Source organism: Dunckerocampus dactyliophorus, chromosome 5 (genome assembly GCF_027744805.1).
Source record: "Dunckerocampus dactyliophorus isolate RoL2022-P2 chromosome 5, RoL_Ddac_1.1, whole genome shotgun sequence".
NCBI lineage: Eukaryota > Metazoa > Chordata > Actinopteri > Syngnathiformes > Syngnathidae > Dunckerocampus > Dunckerocampus dactyliophorus.
Genome location: NC_072823.1, coordinates 17,773,850 through 17,797,913, shown reverse-complemented (window position 1 = coordinate 17,797,913; position 24,064 = coordinate 17,773,850). Strand labels below are relative to the sequence as shown.

Here is a 24,064-nt window from a genome sequence, read left to right as displayed (position 1 = left end):
TCATTACGCACAGTAACCGTCAAACTCCGGGGCAAACACGCACCCTATAGGCTGTTCAACATCAGAGCAGCCTTTCCGGATGAAGGTTCGTTTTTTTGTACATAGAGCCACATCAACGTTGGCCATGTGGTGCACTGCTGACCTCTCATGTAAAGAGGTATTACTTTAACAAAATTGTTGTCTTCATTGCATGTACCAGTAGGACATCACCTCATAGTGGGGCTAAATAAGGTAACCGGAATGTAAGAAACCTCTCAGCGTGACGCAGTAAAGTTCTACATCACTGAAAACATATATAAAGCAATGTATTTTAAAAGGCTTTTTTATACAGCTCTTGCATTTGAAGTTATTGAATTGTGCAGATGTACCTAATGTACCTGTGGCTTAGTGTACTGATTTATTGTCTTCTTTGCTGTCATCCATCCTAACCTATTACCATATATAATGAAGAGCAGAAGAATCACAAGATGGTCAGCACGCTTTAGGCTGCATACATTTGAATATATAAATAACAAGAATAGAATTTTTAATAAACTGCTTTGGGCTTTGAATCCACTTATGACACATTTATGAAAGCATTAATTGAGCATAAAAACGTAACCTTACAAAAAGATAAGAACATAACGTTTCACATGTACGAATTCTTTCACTAAAACTAATAAACATAACTAGTAAGCATATAACACTACCAAACGACTAAAGCGGTTGTCAATTTACTGTTAAGGTTGTTTTTGTCATGTTCTGCATTCTGCTCTGCTGCCCTCTGCTGTTTTTGTGTTGCAGCACATCCCTGAACATGACCCAGACCTAATCACACACACCTGCAGCTCATTACCTCCTCCCTTCTTAAGCTGCAGCCAAACAATCTACCAGTGCCAGATTGTACTCCTTGACTCCCTGACCTCCTGTTCCTTGCTCCCGCTTAGCCCGGCTTCTTGTTCCTTACCCTGCATTCTGGCTCCCTTACCTGCTTGTTCATTCAGCCTTGTATCCAAGATATCTCCTGTCAGGTTTGCCTACAGTGTTTTTTGTTTGTACTTTGGTTTTTGTTCCTGACAGCCTTTTGCTGTCAGTGTTTTTCGTTGGTTAACCGTTAGTGGATTTTCCTTAGTTGTACTTTTACCTTGTGGACTCTTTCTGTTCCATATTAAAGTATTTTTGTTACTATTTTTGACTCTGGTTGTCTGCATTGGGATCCTGATTCCTGTCGTGGCTCCCACCACGCCTGACAGAACAATCTGGCCAAAATGGATCCCGCAGACATGGAGCACTTCCGCTCGGCCCTGGCACATCAAGGCCAATTAGTCGGTGGCCACGAGAAGACCCTCCAAGGCATCATGGAGGCCATATCGGTCCTATCTGCCGGCATGGACGCTCTAAACCTACGACTCGCCAGCACCTCCTCTCACCCGCCACCAGAGGTCAGTACGTCTCCACACGCCTTAGACGCACCTAATGGCGCAGCTGCACACGCACCTGTATCTCATCAGCTGCGAGAGCCTAATATCCCTCACCCTGCTCGCTTCTCTGGAGATTCGGACTCCTGCAACCAGTTTCTACACCAGTGTTCCCTCGTTTTTGACCAGCAGCCCACCACGTACACATCGGACCAATCCAAGGTAGCATTCATAATGAGCTTACTCTCGGGTAGAGCCGCTACGTGGGCTATGGTTGCGAGCACATCTATGCCTGCCATACGCACCTCCTTACCCATGTTCCTGGAAGAAATCAGACGGGTTTTTCACCATCCCATTCGGGGAATGGAAGCAGCTAGCCGACTACTAGACATGAAACAGAAAGGACGCTCGGTGGCAGATTTTTCTATTGATTTCCGAGTGCTTGCTGTAGAGAGTGGGTATCCCGATACCGTTCTCCGAAGTATTTTTCGCAAAGCACTCGATGTACACATTAAAGATGAGCTGGTGGCTAAGGACAACACTACTTCCCTCAACGGCCTTATCAATTTAGCCATAGAGTTAGAGAACCGCATAAGGGAGAGGGTGAGAGAGTACACCAAGGAGGGATACGGCGGCAGGTTGTCAATTCCTACCAGGATACCATTACCATCTCCTGAGGGACAGAGGCTCGAACCAGGGATCGGAGATGCCGTGGCCGTACTACCAGAGGTTCCCATGCAACTTGGGGGACGACGCCTCGCCGCCGAGGAAAGAGCACGTCGTCGCAAGCTGAACCTCTGCCTCTACTGTGGAGATCCGGGGCATCGACTCCTCCAATGCCCCATTCGACCACATCGTCGCCAAGGATCGACTTCTGGATCAGCAGCGGAGTTAAAGCCAAGATCCAGGAGCAACCAACCGGCTACGGAGGACCATCCAGCCATGGGGAGCTGTGAGTACCTCCATGATTCAGCCACTACAGCGGAGGAGGTTTCCTTCAAGAGACTTCAAATTAAGGGAGTAATTATAAAGAAAGAGAGAAGTATTGACATAACCGCACTTATTGACTCGGGCGCCGATGACTGTTTCTTGGACACTACGTTTGTTCTCAAACATAATATCAGCATGATTAAGTTACCTGCTAAGAAGGAGGTCTGGTCTTTGGATAGGCGCTTCCTGGCGGCCATTACACACCAAACCGAACCGCTTATCCTTCATCTCTCTGGTAACCACTCCGAGACCATCCGTTTTTATGTCATGCCCTCCCAGTCCGCACCACTAGTGCTGGGGTTAACCTGGCTTAAGCTTCACAACCCACTCTTAGATTGGAACAAATTGCACGTCTCCAGTTGGAGCCCGTTTTGTCACGCTAACTGTCTCCGTTCGGCTCGATCCAATGTTCCCTCTTCCATATCCCCAGAGGAAGTTATAGATCTTACAGGAATTCCTAGCGAATACCACGACTTAAAGCAAGTGTTCAGCAAGGACCGTGCGCAAACACTTCCCCCTCATCGACCGTACGACTGCGCCATAGAATTACTCCCTAACGCCACATTTCCTAGCGCCAAATTGTATAACATCTCCGCTCCAGAACAGAAAGCCCTCAAAGAGTACATTTCCTCTTCCCTAGCAGCCGGTCTTATTCGACCCTCTTCCTCGCCACTGGGGGCGGGCTTTTTCTTTGTTGCCAAGAAAGACAAATCTCTACGGCCCTGTATCGATTACCGGGGGCTCAATAGCATCACGGTCCGCAATAGTTACTCCTTGCCACTTATGGATTCTGCCTTTTCCGCTTTACACTCTGCACGCATTTTTTCAAAATTGGATCTCCGCAACGCCTATCATCTGATACGCATAAAGGATGGAGATGAGTGGAAGACCGCGTTTAACACACCGCTGGGGCATTTCGAATATCTGGTGATGCCTTTCGGTCTCACGAACGCCCCGGCGGTGTTCCAAAATCTCATTAACGATGTTCTCAGCGACATGATAAATCAATTCTGTTTCGTATATTTGGATGACATACTTATCTTTTCCAGGAATCTTCAAGACGACACCACTCATGTCCGACTAGTTCTCCAGCGTTTAATGGAGAATAGGCTCTACGTTAAGGCAGAGAAGTGCGACTTTCACGCCACTTCGGTGCCATTTCTGGGGTACATTGTGGAGAAAGGTCAACTGCGTGCCGATCCCGCCAAGATCCAGGCGGTGGTCGAGTGGCCTACTCCCAAATCAAGGAAGCACTTGCAGAGGTTTCTCGGGTTCGCCAACTTCTACAGGCGATTCATACGTAATTTCAGCAGCAAAGCAGGACCTCTGACTAGGCTTACATCACCTAAAATTCCGTTTGTATGGACCCCAGAGGCTAATTCTGCGTTTAACACACTCAAGACCTTGTTTACTTCCGCTCCGGTTCTGGTACATCCTGATCCTAATTTACAATTTTCTGTTGAGGTTGACGCTTCTGATACGGGAGTGGGAGCCGTGCTGTCCCAGCGGTCCCCGGTCGACCAGAAGCTGCATCCCTGCGCCTTCTTCTCGCGTCGCCTCACACAGGCTGAAGGGAACTACGATGTGGGCAACAGGGAGCTGTTGGCCATCGTTCTCGCGCTGCGGGAGTGGCGGCATTGGCTGGAGGGCGCAGTTCATCCTTTTATAGTTATCACCGACCACAAGAACTTGTCCTACATCAGAACCGCCCAGAGACTCAATGCCAGACAAGCCCGTTGGTCACTGTTCCTAACACGCTTCAATTTCTCCATCACCTACAGACCCGGTTCACGCAATATTAAACCTGACGCCCTGTCCAGAGTCTTCAGTCCCACGGAGGAGGGAACAGCGCCGGAAACCATCATACCTGTGGCCCGAGTGTTGGGCGCTCTTCGGTGGGAGGTGGAGAAGAAGGTGTCGGAGGCAACTAAAGGGGAGGAGTCTCCAGAGGGTTGTCCTGCTGGTAAATTGTTTGTTCCTGAGACGCTGAGGTCGGACGTATTGCAGTGGGGTCACGCTTCCAGAGTTACCTGTCACCCAGGAACCAGACGAACTCAACTGGCATTGGCGCAGAGGTTTTGGTGGCCTTCCATGGCGGCGGATGTGAAGGAGTTCGTCGCGGCCTGCTCTGTCTGCGCCAGAAATAAGTCATCGAATCGACCTCCGGCGGGTCTGTTACAACCGCTGCCCATCCCGACCCGTCCCTGGTCACATATAGCTTTGGACTTCGTTACTGGACTACCTGCTTCCAGAGGAAATACCACAATTCTGAACATTGTTGACCGGTTTTCCAAGATGGCACATTTCATAGCGTTACCTGGACTACCTACTTCACTGGACACAGCGCGACTCTTGGTGAGACATGTCTTCCGCATCCACGGAATCCCAATCAACATTGTTTCCGACAGAGGGCCCCAATTCACTTCCAAGGTCTGGAAGTCCTTCTGCAAGATGCTCGGGGCATCAGTGAGCTTATCATCCGGTTACCATCCACAGACAAACGGCCAGACAGAGCGGGCCAACCAGGACCTCGAGGCCGCCTTACGCTGCGTCTGCCACCGACACCCGTCATCCTGGTCCATCCACCTCCCCTGGGTGGAGTACGCGCATAACACCCTTGTCAGCTCGGCCACAGGTATGTCACCCTTTAAAGTCGCCAATGGATACCAGCCTCCTCTTTTTCCGTCTCAGGAGGCAGAAGTGTCAGTACCATCGGTCCAGATCCACCTTCGCCGCGCCCGAAGAGTTTGGCGAGAGACGGTAGCCGCACTGAACCGCACGGCGGAGCGCAATCGACGCCTGGCCGACCGCCACAGAATTCCGGCACCCGTCTACCAGGTCGGTCAGGAAGTCTGGTTGTCATCCAGGGACTTACCACTGGCCGGAACCAGCCGGAAGCTTGCACCCAGATTTGTGGGACCATACCTAATTGACTCCATCATCAGTCCCTCTGCCGTCAGACTTAAACTACCTCCAGCACTCAAAGTACACCCGGTATTCCACGTCTCCTGCCTCAAACCTGTGTCCTCCAGTCACCTGTGCCCCCCGGCCGAGTCGCCTCCTCCGCCGCGCCTGATCGATGGCCATCCAGCATACACGGTGAAGGCTATCTTGGACTCCCGAAGGAGGGGCAGAGGATTCCAGTACCTGGTCGACTGGGAGGGTTACGGCCCTGAGGAGCGTTCTTGGGTCTCCCGCTCCCTTATCTTGGATCCGTCACTCATAAGCGACTTCCACCGTCTCCATCCTAACAAGCCAGGTAAGCCGCCAGGAGGCGTCTTATGAGGGGGGGACATACTGTCATGTTCTGCATTCTGCTCTGCTGCCCTCTGCTGTTTTTGTGTTGCAGCACATCCCTGAACATGACCCAGACCTAATCACACACACCTGCAGCTCATTACCTCCTCCCTTCTTAAGCTGCAGCCAAACAATCTACCAGTGCCAGATTGTACTCCTTGACTCCCTGACCTCCTGTTCCTTGCTCCCGCTTAGCCCGGCTTCTTGTTCCTTACCCTGCATTCTGGCTCCCTTACCTGCTTGTTCATTCAGCCTTGTATCCAAGATATCTCCTGTCAGGTTTGCCTACAGTGTTTTTTGTTTGTACTTTGGTTTTTGTTCCTGACAGCCTTTTGCTGTCAGTGTTTTTCGTTGGTTAACCGTTAGTGGATTTTCCTTAGTTGTACTTTTACCTTGTGGACTCTTTCTGTTCCATATTAAAGTATTTTTGTTACTATTTTTGACTCTGGTTGTCTGCATTGGGATCCTGATTCCTGTCGTGGCTCCCACCACGCCTGACAGTTTTTCTTCTTTAACGGACGATGTCGAGTAATTCGTCATTCGACGAAAGTGGAGATTTCCATCTGGACTTGAACGCCTCATTTGAAGAATGGCAAGTCACATGACACATTGAAGCGGAAGTACTCCGCTGTTGTTATGCTAGCGCTGTAAAATAGCTTCTACTGCCTCTACACACATCCTGGTGTTGTTAACAGGTGCACTACATCAATGGTCAGGTCAGGAATTAGCTTTTATAAGGTTCGATATCATAAATGACATTTGACGTGTGACTGTCTGCATCCATAAGGCTTACGGCGTTTGTTTTTCATTAGCGTAAACTGCTAACTTTTTCTGTCGTGAATCAATGTGCTTAGATTAGCACATTGATTTTGTCTTTCCTATTCGTATGATATGTATTACCTATAAATTATCAGTAAATGAACATTTACAGGATTGCCATTTGTCCATTTACACACTAAAGTACGCAACAGCGGATCACGTGTTTGCAGCAGTCATGTGAGTCAGATGAGCGTTAAGAGAGAGAATATTTTAGCTAGTTTAAAACTCTGCCAATGCTTTCTTTCCCTGTATTGATATAATGTGTGAAGACCATAACAAGTTCTAAAATGGTCTTTGGCATGATTCCTATGTTTAGTAATGGAGTGCAGTTATTTCTGTTGACACTCTCTCCACAAGGCAATTACCTGCAATGCTTCAAGCTTTTGGATTTGATTAAAAACGTGATTGTTTCTTTGCAGGATGACCCAGAAGCACTGCCTGGAGGGTCAGGTTTACTCAGTGCCTCTCATCCAGCCAGACCTGAGGAGAGAGGAGGCTGTTAATCAGATAGCAAATGCATTATTCTACCTGGAGACCATTTCTACAGATATTTTCAGGAGGTAAGCGCAACAAAAGAATTCTAATATTTGCTTAAATTACTCACTATAAATTTTACTGCTGATCCTCTCCAGGTTGTGGGATACTGGACAAACCCGTATATCCCTTGTGTTCTGTACTTTTCTTTGATAACAATGTGTGTTACTTTTAGGGTGTCAGAGAGTGTAGAGAAAAACCGCCGGCATATGCAGAGTGTCACTGACCGGATCCGACTAGTTCAGGCGCGCATTGACAGGATCAAGGGCAGTAAAAAGGCCACCAAGGTAAGCCAACAACTTAACGTAAGATGCTGATTTTGCTGATGTTTGACATCTGGTATGTACCTGAGTGTAAAAAGCCTCAATAATTAAGATATCATTAAGGTTTTGAAACTCTAGGCTTAAATTGTTCTCTTAAAAGCTGGGTTGTGTTTCTAGGTTTTCTCCAGTGCCAAGTACCCAGCTCCAGACAGACTCCAGGACTACTCGTCTATCTTCACTGGAGCGGCTGACCCTTCACTACAAGCCCGTCCTCGACAGAGGATCCAGAACAAACTTCGGCCCTTTGACGAGAAAACCTTACAGGTGAGGTGTTTTTTTTCCATGCAATTACCTTAGGATAATGATAATGAGCACTTACAGGGGCGATGCCTCTCACTGCCCTTTTATGGTAAGAAAAATAACACACATTGCTTGGTTTTGCTCTGAAATCTGTCTTTGGGAGAAACGGGAGACACATTTTGCAAATTCCTTCAGTACAGGAATGCATTATTCATACCCCATTTGATTCTGTACTGCCACATTTGTTATTCAAGATCAAACTGACCTTTACAGGTCGTCACCTTGCACCCTTTGTTTACCTCCCTTGCAGGAGAAGTTGGTCTACTTCCCGGTGTGCGTGGGCAATAAGAAGAAGTCTGAGGACGAAACAGAGGAAGGGCTGGGCAGTCTGCCACGCAACATCTCCTCCGTCAGCTCGCTGTTGCTTTTTAATACCACAGAGAACCTGTGAGTCCATGTGCACAAACACACGAGCACAATGACAGAAGATCATGTTAAACATCCTTCTTTTGTGTTGAAGATATAAGAAGTATGTATTCCTCGATCCTCTGGCGGGAGCTGTGACAAAGACACACACAACGATAGAAACTGAAAAAGCAGAGAAGCCTTTCGATGCTCCTTTGTCCATCACCAAGAGAGAGCAGCTGGAGAGATTGGTAACCTTATCCAGACACCATATGGACAAAAGTACTGGGACACTTGCCCATTTGCTCCCACATATGTGAATTTTTGTCTATTCAGCCACATGATTATTTGTGAGGTCACTGGTGTTTGACAAAATAAATTTAGGCCAGAGATCTCAAATTCTTCCACACCAAACTCATCCAAGCATGCTTTTATGGATGCCTACAATTGTCCAAAATATGTTGCTAGGGTGAATATTAAGATTCAGGAGGCCTTCAGTGGTCTGCTGATTGATTGAACTGATTAAGAAGTGTACCCCAACACTTTTGTCCATACAGTATACCGTAATTTCCCGTGTATAAGCTGTTACTGTTTTCTCACGCTTTGAACCCTGCGGCTTGTACAGTGACGCCATAAATTGACCATTTATGGCTGAAACTGCATTTCCTATGATGCTTAGAGTGCAGCTTCAGGAAGTTAGTGTTGTGGACGAGTGAAGTGGAAGCTAATATCACGTCTTGAAGTCTTATGCAGTGATCTCTGACATATCTTAGGTAAGTTTCAAGTGTAGAATTACTACAGCTTCTGTTTGGACAGCTCGGGCCACCATCACCAACGGCTTTTGAAAGGCTTGACTACTTCTGATGAAGAGTATTGCTAAATGGCTAATTTGCCTTGAGACAAAAGCGACAACGAAAGAGAGCGACTAGCAAAGTGTGTGACAAAGAAATTATGAGGCATTTCAGTTGTGGCTTTAGTGGGTTTTAGTTCCCAGGAGGAGGAGGAGGAGGATGGCAGACTTTTCTGGTAGGCTACTGTTAAACTAGACCTGTTCGGCACTGTTTCAACTATCCATGTTACATGCCCTGTTCAGCACTGTTTGGGGAAAAAAGCATTTATTTAATCAATAGTTTAAAAAGATCTTTATGTGTACTAAATATTCCACGTTACGACATGGATACCTGCGGCTTATAGACAAGTGCGGCTTACATACCGGTGCGCTCTACAGTCAGGAAATTACGGTAATGCACTTTGTTGTAGTTATGATACATTGAAGGTGAATGTTGAGGATCTGTCCCATTTGTCACCATCTCCACAGACAGCAGAAAACTATTTCTATGTACCAGACCTGGGTCAGGTGCCCGAAATTGACGTCCCATCCTACTTGCCAGACCTGCCGGGCATCGCAGATGACTTGTCTTACAGTGCCGACCTGGGGCCCGGTTTTGCCCCATCAGGACCCATACACATCATGCCTGAGCTGCCGTCCTTCTCAGAGGAGAGCAGCGCAGAAGGTAGTCACGAACAAGCACAAATTTACCAACAATAGAACTTAACCTGTGTTCACCATTTTGAAGAGTTTCCAATACAGTGTGTCTGTATGCCCTAAAGTGTGGGCATACATACATTAAAAATATATTCAAAAAATGTATTTTTATAAATGAAAATTAATAAAATAATTAATATATCCTGTATTGGAGACTCTTGAAAATGATGAGTAATAATTTGTATTAATTTAATTAACAAATGAATTTAAAATGTAATTAATAATTAATTATAAATAACAAATTCAATATTTTTTTAAATAATTGCTTATATTTTATATAATACAAATCCAAATATTTAAAAAGAATATCTCAATTCAATTTTAAAAAGAAGATATTTATTTATATTACATATTGCAGTGTTCCCTCACTACATCGCAGTTCACCTTTCGCGGACTCGCTGTTTCTCTGATTTATTTATTTTTTTTTAAGTACAATTTTGCACATTTTAATTTATGTATGAGCGTGCATTGTGTTGTGTGTCCTTGTGGTGTATTAGAGCGATCTTTCTGTGCTCTGTTGTATGTGTCTGTCATTGTATTCACTACTGCTACCAGTAGAGGGTGTTGTATACTCATGTTGAAGATGTGTGCAGCTCCGCCTCATCTCTGTGTGTTTACGTGCCTGTACTAGCACATTAGGAACCCACAGTAGACAATAGAGCCTGAATATGTATATAAATATAAAGCCACAACAGTCTTTATTGGCTAAGGGAGAACCCGCCCATTGTGTTCTATGTCTTGATTGGCTGTAGACCATTGTCAATCACCTTAGTCGCTAGCAAACTAGCTAACTGCGCAAGCTGCTTGCTAACCGCCAATAAACAATACAAGAAGAAGAAGCTAACCGGCTAAATTAATCTTCAGTTCACGAGTAGGACGAGGAGGACAATTATTAAGGGACGAGGAGTCCCTTAATAATTTCTTGTGTCGAACCTAGTAGATTGATCATTAAAAGTGAAATGAAATTTGAACTTTGAGAGTGTTTAAAATGTGAGAAAATGTTAACACTTGTCTGAGAAAAGTGTTTAAAGTTTACTGTGAGGGGTTTCACAGCCTTAAAACATATATAATAACTGTAAACAAATAGTCGGCTACTTCGCAGATTTCACTTATTGCGGGTTATTTTGGGAACCTATCCCCGGCGATAAACAAGAGAACACTGTGTACAGTATACTGTACACTTTGATAACTAATGAGTACACAGAAGAAATCTGATTGTCTCATGTCTCGTCAATTGCTTCTGTAAATTGTAAAGAGACTTTGTGGACGTAAGTTTCATTTCCGGTGCTGTTATCATTATCGCACTTCTCCACTTGGCTTCACTGACACCTTTCTGAGGTGGCATCACAAAAAAGACAAGTAAAAAGTAGAACAAGTAGATTTAGATGTATACATAATTGTGTCTTTTATATCTGCCGTAAATTCTGGTGTATAAGTTGCTACTTTTTTCTTAAACTTTGAACCCTGCGGCTTATCTAGCGGTGCGGCTACATTCTAATCTTGTGACATCTCCTTTACTTCAGAACTACCACTAATTGTTTAAATGCCGTGTTGCTTGCAGTGCACTCAAAAAGAGCTTGTCAACCTATTGGAAATCGCAGGAGGTCATTATATTTAACAGTATAACAACATAACAGTCTGACTCACAGTGTCATCTTACATCATCTTACATCTTACATCACAGTGTCATCTGTCATCTTACTAACACTAAATTCATAACACAGTAACTTAACACTCAAAAGGTTTACCTGACAAATACACAAACATGTACCAAAAACTCTTTTGAAGTTTTGATGAGTTTAATGTTGTTTGTAAGATGGCACCGTGAGTCAGACTGTTATATTGCAATTTCCAATGAGTTGACAAGCTTGTCCTGAGTTTTTTGATAGCTTATGATTGGCTCCTGTCCAATAAAGAGCTGACTGGTCCTCACGGACTCGTGCGTGCCACAATATGCCATTTTATGACTTGGACACGTGTGGCTTATACACGGGTGCGGTTTATACATGTACAAATCTGTTTTTTCCTCTAAATTGAGAGGGTGCGGCTTATACACCGGTGCTGCTTATATACCGGAATATATGGCAATTGTTGGCTGGCTGACTTGTCCCGTTTATTTCAGGTTTTCAACCCAGTGTTCCTCCTCCTCCGCCACCACCTCCTCTTGAATCTGCACAAACCACTCCAGCTGGACTGCCTCCTCCACCACCCCCTCCTCCTCCACCACCACCACCACCTCCTCCTCCTCCTCCTGCAGAAACGTCCACAGACGGCTCCAGAGTTCCTAACTCAGGTTTGAAAGAGCAAAATAAAGTATACTGGAAATGCAGTTAACATAAAAGTGACCTCACCATCCCACTTTGACTTGTAGGTCCTGTGTCCGGTGCCCCCAGCGAGGTGGTTGAGCCTTCAGACAGCCGGGCCAGCCTCCTGGAGTCCATCCGCAACGCCGGAGGCATCGGCAAAGCCAAGTTACGCAATGTCAAAGAGCGAAAGATGGAGAAGAAGAAACAGAAGGAGCAGGAGCAAGGTGTGCAAATGTTTGAGCAGGGAGACATGGGAGATGCGGTCGTGCCCATGTTTTATTAACAGCTACACAAAGGCAGCTTCATAATAATAATAATAATAATTATAATAGAAGATTAGATTTTCTGGAGCTCTTTTCAAGGTACCCAAAGCACATCACAGTGAAGTGAATCCATTATGCATTTACTCCTCAGTCACCCCACTAGTGGTGGTTACCTACATCTGTATCACAGCTGCCCTGGTGTAGACTGACGGAAATGTGTCTGCCAATTTGTGCCTACGGCCTCTCCAACCACCACAAAACATTCATTCACATTGTGTGGACAGCACCGGAGGCAAACATTCATTCACATTCATACACCAGTGTGGGCCGTACTGGAGGCAAGGTGGGTGAAGTGTCTTGCCGAGGGACACAACAGCGACTTTGTGTTGAACCGCCAACCTTCCGGTTTCGGGACAACCTGATCTAGCTCCCGAGCTGATGAGCAGAGACGAGCATGAGCAGTGAGAAACCTTGCTTAGCGACATGAGTCAAGTGTAGCAGCTCATGGTTACCATAGTTATAGTTCAGCGGTTTGACCTCAGACGTGGCAACCCTATTAATTAGGGGAGACACACAGCTCACGAGACGATACAATAGACGAGATTTGGTCCACTAGACAAGATTTTAACATTATTTTTAAGAAATGTACAATGAAAAGAATGTGACTGGTCAAACTTTTAACTGAGTCACAAACCAATGCAGGTATGTTTTGAAATACTTACTGTCCCACAAATCTTTAAACGATATTGTCAAAATTTTTTGAGACCAAATAAACCTATATTGTTCTGACAATATATAAGAATATATAATATACCATTATATTGTAATATTTCCTTTACTTTGTCATCTTTCACTCTGTAAATTTGTGGAATTGGCATTTTGCGATATAGCAAAGTACACTTTCAGTGAACATGCCATTTTGCCCTGTTCAGTTTGTATTTACTTTGCCGATCAAACGTCTCAGTGAGTGTTGGCTGTTGGAAAGAACGCTCTGCATCTCAATGTGTAATTTTTTCCCCAAATGGGAAAACTGGGCTGGGTGGATATGTTTGCGGTAAGTTTGTCAGGCCATCGTTATTGATGAGCCGGAATATTTCCACGCGGGGGCTATGGCGTTTAGCTTTGCAATCATTTTCCCCTCCTAATTTCTACTGCGTTACCTTTGCTCCCGAGGCTTACTTGCTACACTGTGTGTGTGTATGCTAGGGGCACCTCCCCCCACAGAGACAAAGCAACTGTATGACGCACATGAGGTCTCACTCCATTCCAACGCTGTTGTTCTAGAAACGTCTAGGCGCTGAACCAATGCAGAGTGAATCCTCTGACTGCCTGTTTGGAGGCGAGAGACGATGAAAACAGCCGGCAAAAAGCAAATTTTCATAATTGTGAGATTTATTATCGCAAAACTGTTTTCTGAATGACAAATCTCATGTTTTATTCTTGTGAGATCTTGTGACACACCTATTAATAGAATATTAGTGTTAAAACACTGCAACTGCAATCACAGTGATAAACTAATAGTTCCCAGGCAGGAGTTAAAATAAAGCCCTTGGATTGGATTAGAATTGATTATGCAGGTGTACCTAATAAAGAGATTACTCAGGTTCCAAACTAACATTTGTTGTTTCATAGCAGTCAGAGCAGCATCAAGTGGTGGTGACTTCATGTCTGATCTCTTCAACAAGCTTGCCATGCGCAGGAAAGGTAATGAAAATAAAACAGACAGATGCTGCATGGATATTTGGGAAAAGTACGCCCCATTAAAAACGTATCCTCTTTTAGGTATTTCTGGCAAGGTTCCATCAGGTGGACAGTCAAATGATGCTCCCACCGGAGCCGGAGGAGCCTTTGCAAGAATGTCGGACGTCATCCCACCACTTCCATCCCCACATACAGCAGCAGACGATGACGACTGGGAGGTGTGACATTGTGGGTAGCAAAGATTTAATGCACTGACAAAAGCATTTGATAGTTGTGAATGTACCAAACTAGAAATATTACATAACACGTTTGTACGTGCAAGTTTTGTGGATGTCTTAAGTTAGAAAGGCTTGTGAATCATGGAAGCATTTTACACACACATTTCTCTTCAATAAACCAATGTTTGCATTACATAACATGTTAAATATTTAATGTTGCAAATGAAAGTTGTGCTTCGTATCTGCATTGTAGCTCCTTCAATAATTTATTTCAACATGCGGTATTTAAAAATGTTCAAACCATGTTACAAACTTAATCTAGCTTGTCAAGAGACATTATGCGGAAAACGTACTGAGACACACACACACACACACCTGTCTAGCTTGGGCTGCTAGACCCTGGCCTTACATGGAAGTTATGGCTGCAAATGGGGGGAACAACTATTTTCTTCCATTTTAACTTCCTTCTGTCTGTGTAATGACCCTTTTATGCACGTACTCTTGGTTTGTCCACATAGTTTCCAACAAGCGTTGCACAAAAGCAGAACAAAATAATCCTGAACAATAAAGTGCACTGTAGTGAAAACAATACAACATCCCCTGAAAGCTGATAAGTGGAACATATTTTAAAACGTAAGCAAGAAGATTATTTCTGATGTCCTGCATTAATCTGTCGGCACTTTTGGGGTTCTAGAATGCTCAGTCACATCATGGTTGAAGCTAGTTGTTCTTCAGCTTTTTCTCCACAAAAAACTGCAAGAGAACAATCAATGACGTTGTCAGGGTCTAAATATAAGATGATTAAACCTCCTTCCATGTTCCTGTTCCTCACCTTGCGTATGGCGGCGAAAGCGGGGCCGAAGCTTTGGTGTGTGCTGGTGCAGTTTCTGATCCACGCCGGCAGTTTAGAGACGGTGGAGGGACGAGAGTATCGCCTGTCACACAGCAGTATGGAGGAGTAGTCGCCACGGTGACGGATTGCTCTACCTTTAGGCAGGGAAAGCAAATACATTTGAACTTTAATGACTATTGCATCCTCACAGTATTAACAGTTAACATTAATCTATAATACCTATTGATTGATTGACAGCCTTCATGCAGAGGTTTTCTATTAATGCTTGACCAGGGCTTTTCCCTCCACTGTGTGGCTGCAACAAAAAGTGTTGCACACGGTCGTTAAGGACATATAAAAAGAAAAAGCTGAACCAGTATGACATCTCACCAGGTGTTTGTCCAAGTAAGACATTTTTTCCTGCAGTTCCGGAGATTTGATGTTCGGGTAAGGCATTCCCACCATCACCACGCACCTGTGTTACATGTACACAACACAGTGTGTCATCTACATCACTAACAGTGGTGCTAAAACCTGCACATACACACACAAACCTGCCCAGGTCATCAGAGAAATTGATGCCCTCGCTCATCTTTCCTCCAACCACAGAGAAGAGCAATGCTCCTGTCAAGCCACCATCTTGCAGAGAGCACCTCTGAGGAAAAGATAACTCAGTTATCGAGAAGACTGCTAGATGCATTTAGGTGACGATCACAACGGTCCAAACATCAACTGGGGTGGTGTTGGACCTACCTGGATACAACGAGAGAACTCGCCCAGTACCTGCTCCACCTGGCTGGCCTTCTTTGGCTCCTGGAAGATCTGAGGAAATCAGGTTGCTTGCTTTAAAAGGGGAAATATCTGACCAATCTTGGGTGAATACTGTAGATTTAGAACACCTTCCTGCTCCCTCTCGATGACACGTCTGTCAGGGATCTTCAAAGGATGAGGACTTTTACTTTATTACTTTTATGATACAGTGGCAAACTTACTGTATCTTTATGCCAGTATGACTGTTAAAAAGTTACTTAAAACACTGCCTGCATAGTTCATGTGTTATGATTGCAACAGTTCAACAAGAGGTTCTACATCCATCCATTTTCTTTGCCGTTTATCCTCACAAGGGTCTCAGATATGCTGGAGCCTATCCCAGCTGACTTTAGGCGAGAGGAGGGGTACACACTGGACTGGTTGCCAGCCAATCGCAGATGTTCTACAGTATGAAGAAAGGTAATAATGGTGACTGCAAAGATTCATATAGTACCTTCTTCTTGTTGGCGAGACGGGTCACAACACCACTGGACTGCCAGTGGGACACAATGTGCCTGGAGTACTCGTATGAAGGGAAGAAGCACACAACTCCACCTGGTACCACGTTACAGATGTTGGAGAGGATACGACCAGTCTCATCCATCTGTCAAATAGGAAATAATGCACGTGCAAACAATACACTTTCATTTGTGTAATAATACAAAGAACATTATGTTTTGTGTTATTATGTGTGCCAGTGATACCATTTGAGGAGAGTCTCTGCTCTGGAATGTGAAATCTAGCTCCTGACCGGATGGACCGCTGCATAGGACGATGGGAAGGATGTTCTCAGGTGGAATTACATGGCCTGTGGAGGCAGTACATACAAATACAAGTGGCAGCCTGCATGTGGAGTCCTTAAATAGCACTATTCGGCCAAGGCCCACTCACATTTACATGACATATACAGTGGTTTGAAAAAGTGTTTGCCCCCTTCTTGATTTCTTTTTTTTTTTTTTTTTTTGTATGTTTGTCACACTCAAATGTTTCAGATCAAACAAATTTAAATATTAGTCAATGACAACACAACTGAACAGAAAATGCAGTTAAATTAAATTTAACTTTTTATTATTAAGGGAGAAACAAAATCCACACCTACATGGCCCTGTGTGAAAAGTTTTTTTTTTTTTTTTCTTCAGCAGGAGGGGACAGAGAAGAAGAGAAAAAGAAAGGGGGGGAATGAGAGGGGGACAAAAAAAAAAAGAGAGACAAGAGACAAGGACAACAGCAGCAACAACAAGAATTGTGACAACAAGAACAGAACAACAGAAACATACAGAACGACATCAGCAAATAAATGTCTGTGACAACTATAAAGACGAACAAGGACATAAGGACAAAAGACAAAACAATATCAACAACCACAATGACAACGCTGTCAATGACAATCACACATAATAGTAATCATGAAATGATGAATTATGATAGTGATCACAATGACAATACCGCATTGAAACAGTCACACATAATTGTAGTAATGAAATGATTATCCATGATAGTGAACAGAATGATAATTACTGTAATGCACATCATTGTAAAAAAAAAACTATAGTCATACTGCTGATATCACCGTCGCTGTCATAAAACCAACAACATAATAACACCCTGGTTAACTCAGTGAGTAATGTGGGGAAGTACGTATGTACTGTGAGTGTGCATATGTACAGGTATCTCTGTATGTGGGGAAGACTTCATATATATATAAAGGTGCAAGAATGTGTGGGCGTGTAATTGTCACTGAGAATGCATGAAAGGAAAGGGGCCGCCTTCCACCTCCCAGAGAGCCCCGCCCCAAATAGGCAGGCCGAGCCCCCGCCGTCAGAAGGCCACCAGGCCCACAGGGGCAGGCAGCATAAAGATCAGTGCCCCAAGAGCCAGCCCAGAGAGCCCTCCCCCCCCGGGAAGACCAGCAAGGGGCCGAAGAGAGGTAATTCCAGCCAAGGACAGGGCGCCGGCGGGCCAACCCCTGAGACCAGCGAGAGATCACACCCCACAAAGGCAGACGAGTACCGGGGGCCACAAACCGGCAGGCCCATAGACGCCCCCACAACCGGAAAGAAGCCCGCCTGCGCCGGAAGCGCCAATCCCCGCCCCCCGCCACCTCCACCCCCAGGGAGCAGAGCCCGGCCCGCCCCGGGCCAACCCCCGCCCGACCCCCGACACAGGGCCGCCCCGCCCAGGGATGCAGGAGGCACACCCTCCACCCACCCGGCAGAGGCACGGGCGGCAGAGATGTATCACCCAGCACCCAACCCGTGAAAAGGTTATTGGCCCTTCAACCTAATAACTGGTTGGGCCACCCTTAGCAGCAACAACTGCAATCAAGCGTTTGCGATAACTTGCGATAGTCTCTTACAGCGCTGTGGAAGAATTTTGGCCCACTCATCTTTGCAGAATTGTTGTAATTCAGCCACATTGGAGGGTTTAAGCATGGACCGCCTTTTTAAGGTCATGCCACAGCATCTCAATAGGATTCAGGTCAGGACTTTGACTAGGCCACTCCAAAGTCTTCATTTTGTTTGTCTTCAGCCATTCAGAGGTGGACTTGCTGGTGTGTTATGAATCATTGTCCTGCTGCAGAACCCAAGTTTGTTTAACCTTGAGGTCAGGAACAGACGGCCAGATATTCTCTTTTAAGATTTTTTTGGTAGACAGGACAATTCATGAATTCATGGTTCCATTTATCACAGCAAGTCTTCCAGGTCCCGAAGCAGCAAAAGAGCCTAAGACCATCACACTACCACCACCATATTTTACTGTTGATATGATGTTGTTTTTCTGAAATGTGGTGTTACTTTTACGCCAGTTGTAATGTGACACACACTTTCAGTAAAACACAGTAAAACTTTTGTTTCATTTATTTTGCCAAAGGTCTTAGGGATCATCAAGATGTTTTCTGGCAAAATTGAGACAAGCCTTACTGTTCTTTTTGTTCAGCAGTGGTTTTCGTCTTGGAACTGTGCCGTGCAGGCGATCTTTGCCCAGTGTCTTTCTTATGATGGAGTCATGAACACTGACCTTAACTGAGGCAAGTGAGGCCTGCAATCCTGTTGTGGGGTCTTTTGTGACTTCTTGCATGAGTCGTAGCTGCGCTCTTGGAGTAATTATGGATGGCCGGCCACTACTGGGAAGGTTCACCACTGTTTCATGTTTTTGCCATTTGTGGATAATGGCTCTCACTGTGGTTCGCTGGAGTCCTGAAGCTTTAGAAATGGCTTTATGACCTTTTCCAGACTGAGATCTCAATTAATCTCGCTTCAGTTATGTTTTAACAGGGAGGGGAATCAATTTCACACAGGCCAAGTAGGTTTGATTTTTTTTTCTTCCTTAATAATAAAGTTTCATTAAAAACTGCATTTTGTGTTCAGTTATGTTCATTGACTAATATTTAAATTTGTTTGATGATCTGAAACATTTAAGTGTGACAAACATGCAATAAATAAATAAATCAGGAAGGGGACGCTTTTTCACACCACTGTATGCCCTGTATTTTATTGCTACCTTTAAACTCTGGAATAACTGCTCAGCATTGAGGGATGTGGCCCTCACAGGTCTTAAAAATAATTTATTTTTAGCTTGTGAGGGCACTGGAGAATCCCTCCACACTAAACTAAAGCTACCGTCCTTTACCATAAACAGAGTTATCGACAGACCCATCATCACAAACATGATGGGAAATGGGCCACTTACCACAGGAAAACTCTGTAATGCGCTGTGCTTCCACTCCGGCAGAGAAGAGCAGCTCTTGTTTGAAGTCTGCTACCTACACAAAGCAGATGTGATCACCAAACATTTTAGAACATTCAAATTTTTTGGTCTTTTAAGAGGAACTCACAGGCTGCATGGTTCCTCCTGCAATGATGACAGCCCTGCACTCTTTCAACACCTGGGCAAAGTGGACGGCCGGGTTCAAGAGGAGGAACTTGATGCTGCTCTCTGACAAGGTACCTTCATAATTTCATATTTATGTTACTCATTTACATCTTTCCTCACTAATATTTGTGTTGTGTGTTTAAAGCAGCACCTTGTTTGTGTATTACCACCCTGCCGTCAGTGTTGCTGTTGGTAAGGGCCATTAAGAAGCCCTCCACTTGCATCATCGGGGAAGCAGCCAGTACAGTGTTAACATCTACCGACCCCTGTTGGTCGTTGGGAGAAACTACAGACAAGAGCTTGATTACGCTCATTAAAAGGAGGAGAACAGCACTTTTTTGCGTGTGCAAAGTGTGACAAGGGCTAGAGTTTCTATGACAACTAATTTTTCAAACTATACCCGCCAAACCAAAAGATTGGGAACAACTGCACAATCTAATGAGATGCATTTTGTTGTGGTTGTAGTGTGCAATGGTGCACACTACAACCTGCACTGTAAGTAACCAAAATATTAGAAAAGCCTCTCAGTATGATGCAGTTGTCCACAAACACTCCTACTAATCATTTTCATGATGGACTTTGACAAGCACGTGACTTCTAACCTGGTGCCATGCTCTGGTTGCTCTGCAGTGACTGCAGGTAGCGGCTTAAACCCTCTGTGCTGCGGTTCTCTTTGTTGGACCTAATCGGAGTGTGCACACTCATGCCCGAACCTGCATATTTCTCCACAAAACCACCCAGCTGGAAAAAAGAGAGAGAGGGAAACATGGTTTGGGTTTTTAATTTCACTGCACATGAACTCAAAATGTCAATGTGCTCCACACATACTTTTCTGCTGATCATACTCTTCTCAAAGTATCTATGCAACTAGCGAGGGAAGCAGAAAGTTCACTTCGTCAATATAAAAATAACAATTCTACTATCACTGTATATACTGTATTATTTGTGCTTCAATGCAGACAACCACCTTAAACAAGTTGATGTTGTCAATCTGAGCTTTGAAGAGGAAGTTGTTAATGCTCAGCATCTCTGTTGCTGAAACAAGAAAAAATGAATTCTGGATGAAGAGCTTCTGCCAGGTGTGCGTGTGCGTGTGTTGTCTGACCTGCTTCTGAGGTTTGGCTCTGTGGATTCTGACCCACCTTGCCTGTGGAGACATAATCTATGCATGAAAACTGGAAGCCCTCATAAGACAATAATGGTCGTGGTGACAGTTTTACATCTTTGTAGTAAAGTAAAAAAAAAAAAATGCCTTCAGGCCAAACTTGCTCACCTCCCAGCACTCGCACGAGCCCCTCAATGACAAACAACACCTGTTTAATGTACATCACATTCTTTGCTTTCAGGCGGCTCCTGAAGAAGCAGATATTCAAATGTCAAGAGTCATGAAGTCTGCGCATACTGCATTTCCTTATATACCGGTAGTTATATAGGAGTTTATTAACCCAACTGTAGAACATACCAGCTGTCTTTTAGGAGCAACAATATAAACAAAATGGTATCTTTACTTAATTATGTGTGTGTATCATAATATCTTATTCTATTATGTCTCCACCACGTTCTTTTTAAACTCCACTGTAAACTTCAGCTTTACTGATGTCATGTCAGCTCTGCAGCAGTGTGGTAAAGACGTCTACTGTGTCACTTGGCATTATCAGTCACAAGCCTGTTTCTGTCGTTTTTCCTCATGTCACTGTTCTGTATAAACAGCTCTGACACAAAACGGGGGTTATGACATTGTCCCAGAAAAATTCCACTTTTGGAGGTAGTAGCACATACTTGCTTCTCTGGGTTCTGTCTAAAAGGCAAACGCCAATATAGCCAGATCTACTGTTATGGCACTGATGCAGCTATTTTGCGGTTCAGTATGTCTATGTTTCAGCAAATAGGGTACTCTGTCAATAAAATGGCATTAGAGGATTAATACAGTCTAATACTCACTTGAAGCGGTCAGCATACTGGCTGAGCTGAGAGTGGGTGCGGCAAAGCTGCACACAACAATGTCAGCACATCATCACAGGCCACATATTGTACAGGACATAAGCAACAAAAAAAATGAGCTGGTGTGTAGGATAAACAAGCTCTGTGCAAGTGTTTACCTGTGCGCCGCTGAGCTCTGCACTGTGTATGCAGGAAAGTGTGTCGCTAAGGTTGTGAGCTTCATCTATTATCAACACCTGTTCACACAAACATTCCACTGTCAAGATTAAGATATCTGTCTGCTCATCAGTAATCACACTGGAGTTTTCCACTTTTGTGTCATATCGAAGCAAACATCAAAACAACATTCAGTCCTACCTGTCCCTTCAGCTGAATCCCTGCTGCCCGCCTTGTGGCTTCATGCAGCACCATCTGATAGGGCAACACCACCAACTGTACCAATGCAAACAATACAAGCCGTTAAAGTACTAACTCAAAAAAATAAACATTAAGGAAGAGACGTACAAACCTGCGCCGCGGGCACAGAAAGCCGTGAGGCGTAGTAAGGACACGAATGACTTTCCCTGCCAAGCTTCAAGAGTTGCTCGATATCATGGACGGTGCCCAGAACTTCATCCCTCATCTGCTGCAGCGCCGAGGCCCTGATGTACGGACAGACGCTCTTGGCTGGGCCTCGCTTCCTCTTTGTTTCTTCATCGTGATGCGGCTTCTCTGCAACATGATCAAGTCTTCAATGTACAATAATAGTCACAGTCGTGTGGAATGTCATATTGAGAGCAGTTTAACATTTTTGCACCTCTTATGTAGTTAAATGCGTTATATCTAGTGTGTCCCGGTCAAGACTGAAGGCGGCTCTCACCATGTTTGTTTTTCTGCATCTCCATACAGCGGTCATTAATACGCTGAAGGCTGCCCAGGCGTCGCACCTCCTCATTGACGCAAAGATTCTGCAAAGTGCGAGCTTTTGTTGAAAGAAAGTCATGTAGTAAATCCTAACATCTTAGAAATCAGCATAAGGATGTGTTTGTGTGCTTGTAACTAATGAAACAGAGTGGGTAACTTAAGTGAAGAAAAAAAAATCTATCTATTTTTAAATAAAATGATTACCTCCGCCAAGGATCCATGCAAACGTTTGACACAAATTCATGGCACTTTTGCTTTGCAATGCTTATGAACGCATGGAGTGTTACATAAAGTATTAGTTAGATCTTGCGAGATTGAAATGTGACAAGATTTCTCGTTCACAAAAAAAAACTGTCATGGGCACCAGGCCCGGGACGATAATAAATAAATTAAATCACACAATAAATGAAAATGAACTCAATAATTTTAACGGCCTCAATATATTGCCATGTGCACGTGTGTCTGTTTTCCTCGTCTCTTGCCTCCAAACAGGCAGGAAGAAGGTTTACTCTGTTCAATGGTTTCAGCACCTTGGCACGTTTGTTCCATAGAATATCGGGATGAACGGAGTGAGCCCTATTGTCAGTCATATAGTCTCTTTTTCTCAGTATTTTTTTTCATTATACGTTTCTTAAAAGTAATATTAAAAGCTCGTCTGGTTTCGTCTCATTCTCGTAGACCCAATCTCATTTATTGTCTCGTCTCGTGAACTCAGTGTCTAATGTATTAGTTAGGCAGATAGCTAGACAGATAGTAAGTACACTGTACAATCAAAGCAAATTAAACACAAAGAACCAAAACGTAGGAGTGAAAACTTAATTGCATATTTATAATAAACAAAAATAATAAAGTCATTTATAGGAAATAAAATAAGTCAATTATGTATGTGATGTGTAACAATAAATGCAAGTGTGGGCAATATTGATATATTATTATTGACTCCATAGATATGGTATTCAACTAAAGTCTCATTTAATACTACAAAACTAAACAAAAAAAATAAACTAATGTATTTAAGTTATTACATAACTTTTTTATCATAATTAACGCATTCGCACCATGGCAGGCCAAAGCGCTGTTATGATGGCTACGGTGGACGGAGGCAAGTGAAGCATCCCCACAGATGTACACAGAGTCTGACACTTTTCTTTAACTTTATTCCTACCTTAACAAATCAACGCAGTGCTCAATTGCAACATCATACACGTATCCCCCACTCGCAAGCAAACACGTGTCTCCATTCATCCTCGGAACAACACTTCCTCATTCTCCACCACACTACCACGAGGTGCATTCACAGATTATCCGAATGACGAGCATCAACACCACTGGATGTCAATGAGTAACAACTGCTAAAATTAATTCAAGCATTCTTCGGTTTGAGTAGTATGTTGGAGCTTGATTTCAGTGGTCAATTCATTTGGAGCTGTTAATAAAAATATTTTGGGTTAAATACAGTATATAAATGTGCCCTGTCATTTATCTTTCTGTTAATAAAAGAGTGAAAATGTGTGCATTTCAGACATATTTGCAAATGGTGACTCATCATGATTAATTCATTTGTAAACTGTGATTAGTCCGTTTACAAATGTTAAACATTTGACAGCCCTATTTAATACCAATACTATTTAAACAAACTAATAGCAGTTTTGTATGCATGTGTTTA

General features: G+C 44.0%; 2 protein-coding genes across 9 annotated transcripts in view; one reads left to right on the top strand and one right to left on the bottom strand.

The window, feature by feature from the left end:
• Positions 1-87: 87 nt before the first annotated feature.
• Positions 88-14,141, top strand: wash1 (WAS protein family homolog 1). Of its 6 annotated transcripts, none has more exons than XM_054775244.1 (11): positions 88-157; positions 6,923-7,063; positions 7,213-7,324; positions 7,478-7,624; positions 7,911-8,047; positions 8,121-8,256; positions 9,324-9,519; positions 11,674-11,844; positions 11,923-12,081; positions 13,753-13,824; positions 13,903-14,141. In XM_054775244.1, the coding sequence occupies exons 2-11, from the start codon at positions 6,924-6,926 to the stop codon at positions 14,043-14,045; spliced, it is 1,413 nt and encodes a 470-aa protein (XP_054631219.1). In that variant the 5' UTR covers positions 88-157; position 6,923; the 3' UTR covers positions 14,046-14,141. The 6 variants fall into 6 exon arrangements, with proteins under 6 accessions (XP_054631219.1, XP_054631215.1, XP_054631217.1 ...); XM_054775240.1 differs by lacking the exon at positions 88-157 and adding an exon at positions 6,276-6,400; XM_054775242.1 differs by lacking the exon at positions 88-157 and adding an exon at positions 6,280-6,395.
• Positions 13,535-24,064, bottom strand: part of ddx11 (DEAD/H (Asp-Glu-Ala-Asp/His) box helicase 11) — a 19,373-nt gene continuing 8,843 nt past the window's right edge. For 2 of the 3 annotated variants that reach the window (XM_054775235.1, XM_054775236.1), the window contains exons 8-28: positions 22,355-22,442; positions 22,004-22,206; positions 21,853-21,927; positions 21,654-21,731; positions 21,496-21,542; positions 20,828-20,907; positions 20,660-20,701; positions 20,522-20,589; positions 20,383-20,421; positions 20,157-20,295; positions 19,706-19,840; positions 19,517-19,629; positions 19,372-19,444; positions 16,386-16,489; positions 16,136-16,285; positions 15,625-15,693; positions 15,426-15,526; positions 15,262-15,346; positions 15,112-15,187; positions 14,872-15,026; positions 13,535-14,792 (exon numbers count right to left, since the gene is read on the bottom strand). In XM_054775235.1, coding sequence (XP_054631210.1) covers positions 14,760-14,792; positions 14,872-15,026; positions 15,112-15,187; positions 15,262-15,346; positions 15,426-15,526; positions 15,625-15,693; positions 16,136-16,285; positions 16,386-16,489; positions 19,372-19,444; positions 19,517-19,629; positions 19,706-19,840; positions 20,157-20,295; positions 20,383-20,421; positions 20,522-20,589; positions 20,660-20,701; positions 20,828-20,907; positions 21,496-21,542; positions 21,654-21,731; positions 21,853-21,927; positions 22,004-22,206; positions 22,355-22,442 — 1,953 coding nt within the window. In that variant the 3' untranslated portion in view covers positions 13,535-14,759. The remainder of the gene's footprint in view (positions 14,793-14,871; positions 15,027-15,111; positions 15,188-15,261; positions 15,347-15,425; positions 15,527-15,624; positions 15,694-16,135; positions 16,286-16,385; positions 16,490-19,371; positions 19,445-19,516; positions 19,630-19,705; positions 19,841-20,156; positions 20,296-20,382; positions 20,422-20,521; positions 20,590-20,659; positions 20,702-20,827; positions 20,908-21,495; positions 21,543-21,653; positions 21,732-21,852; positions 21,928-22,003; positions 22,207-22,354; positions 22,443-24,064) is intronic. The other variant, XM_054775237.1, reaches the window with a different exon arrangement.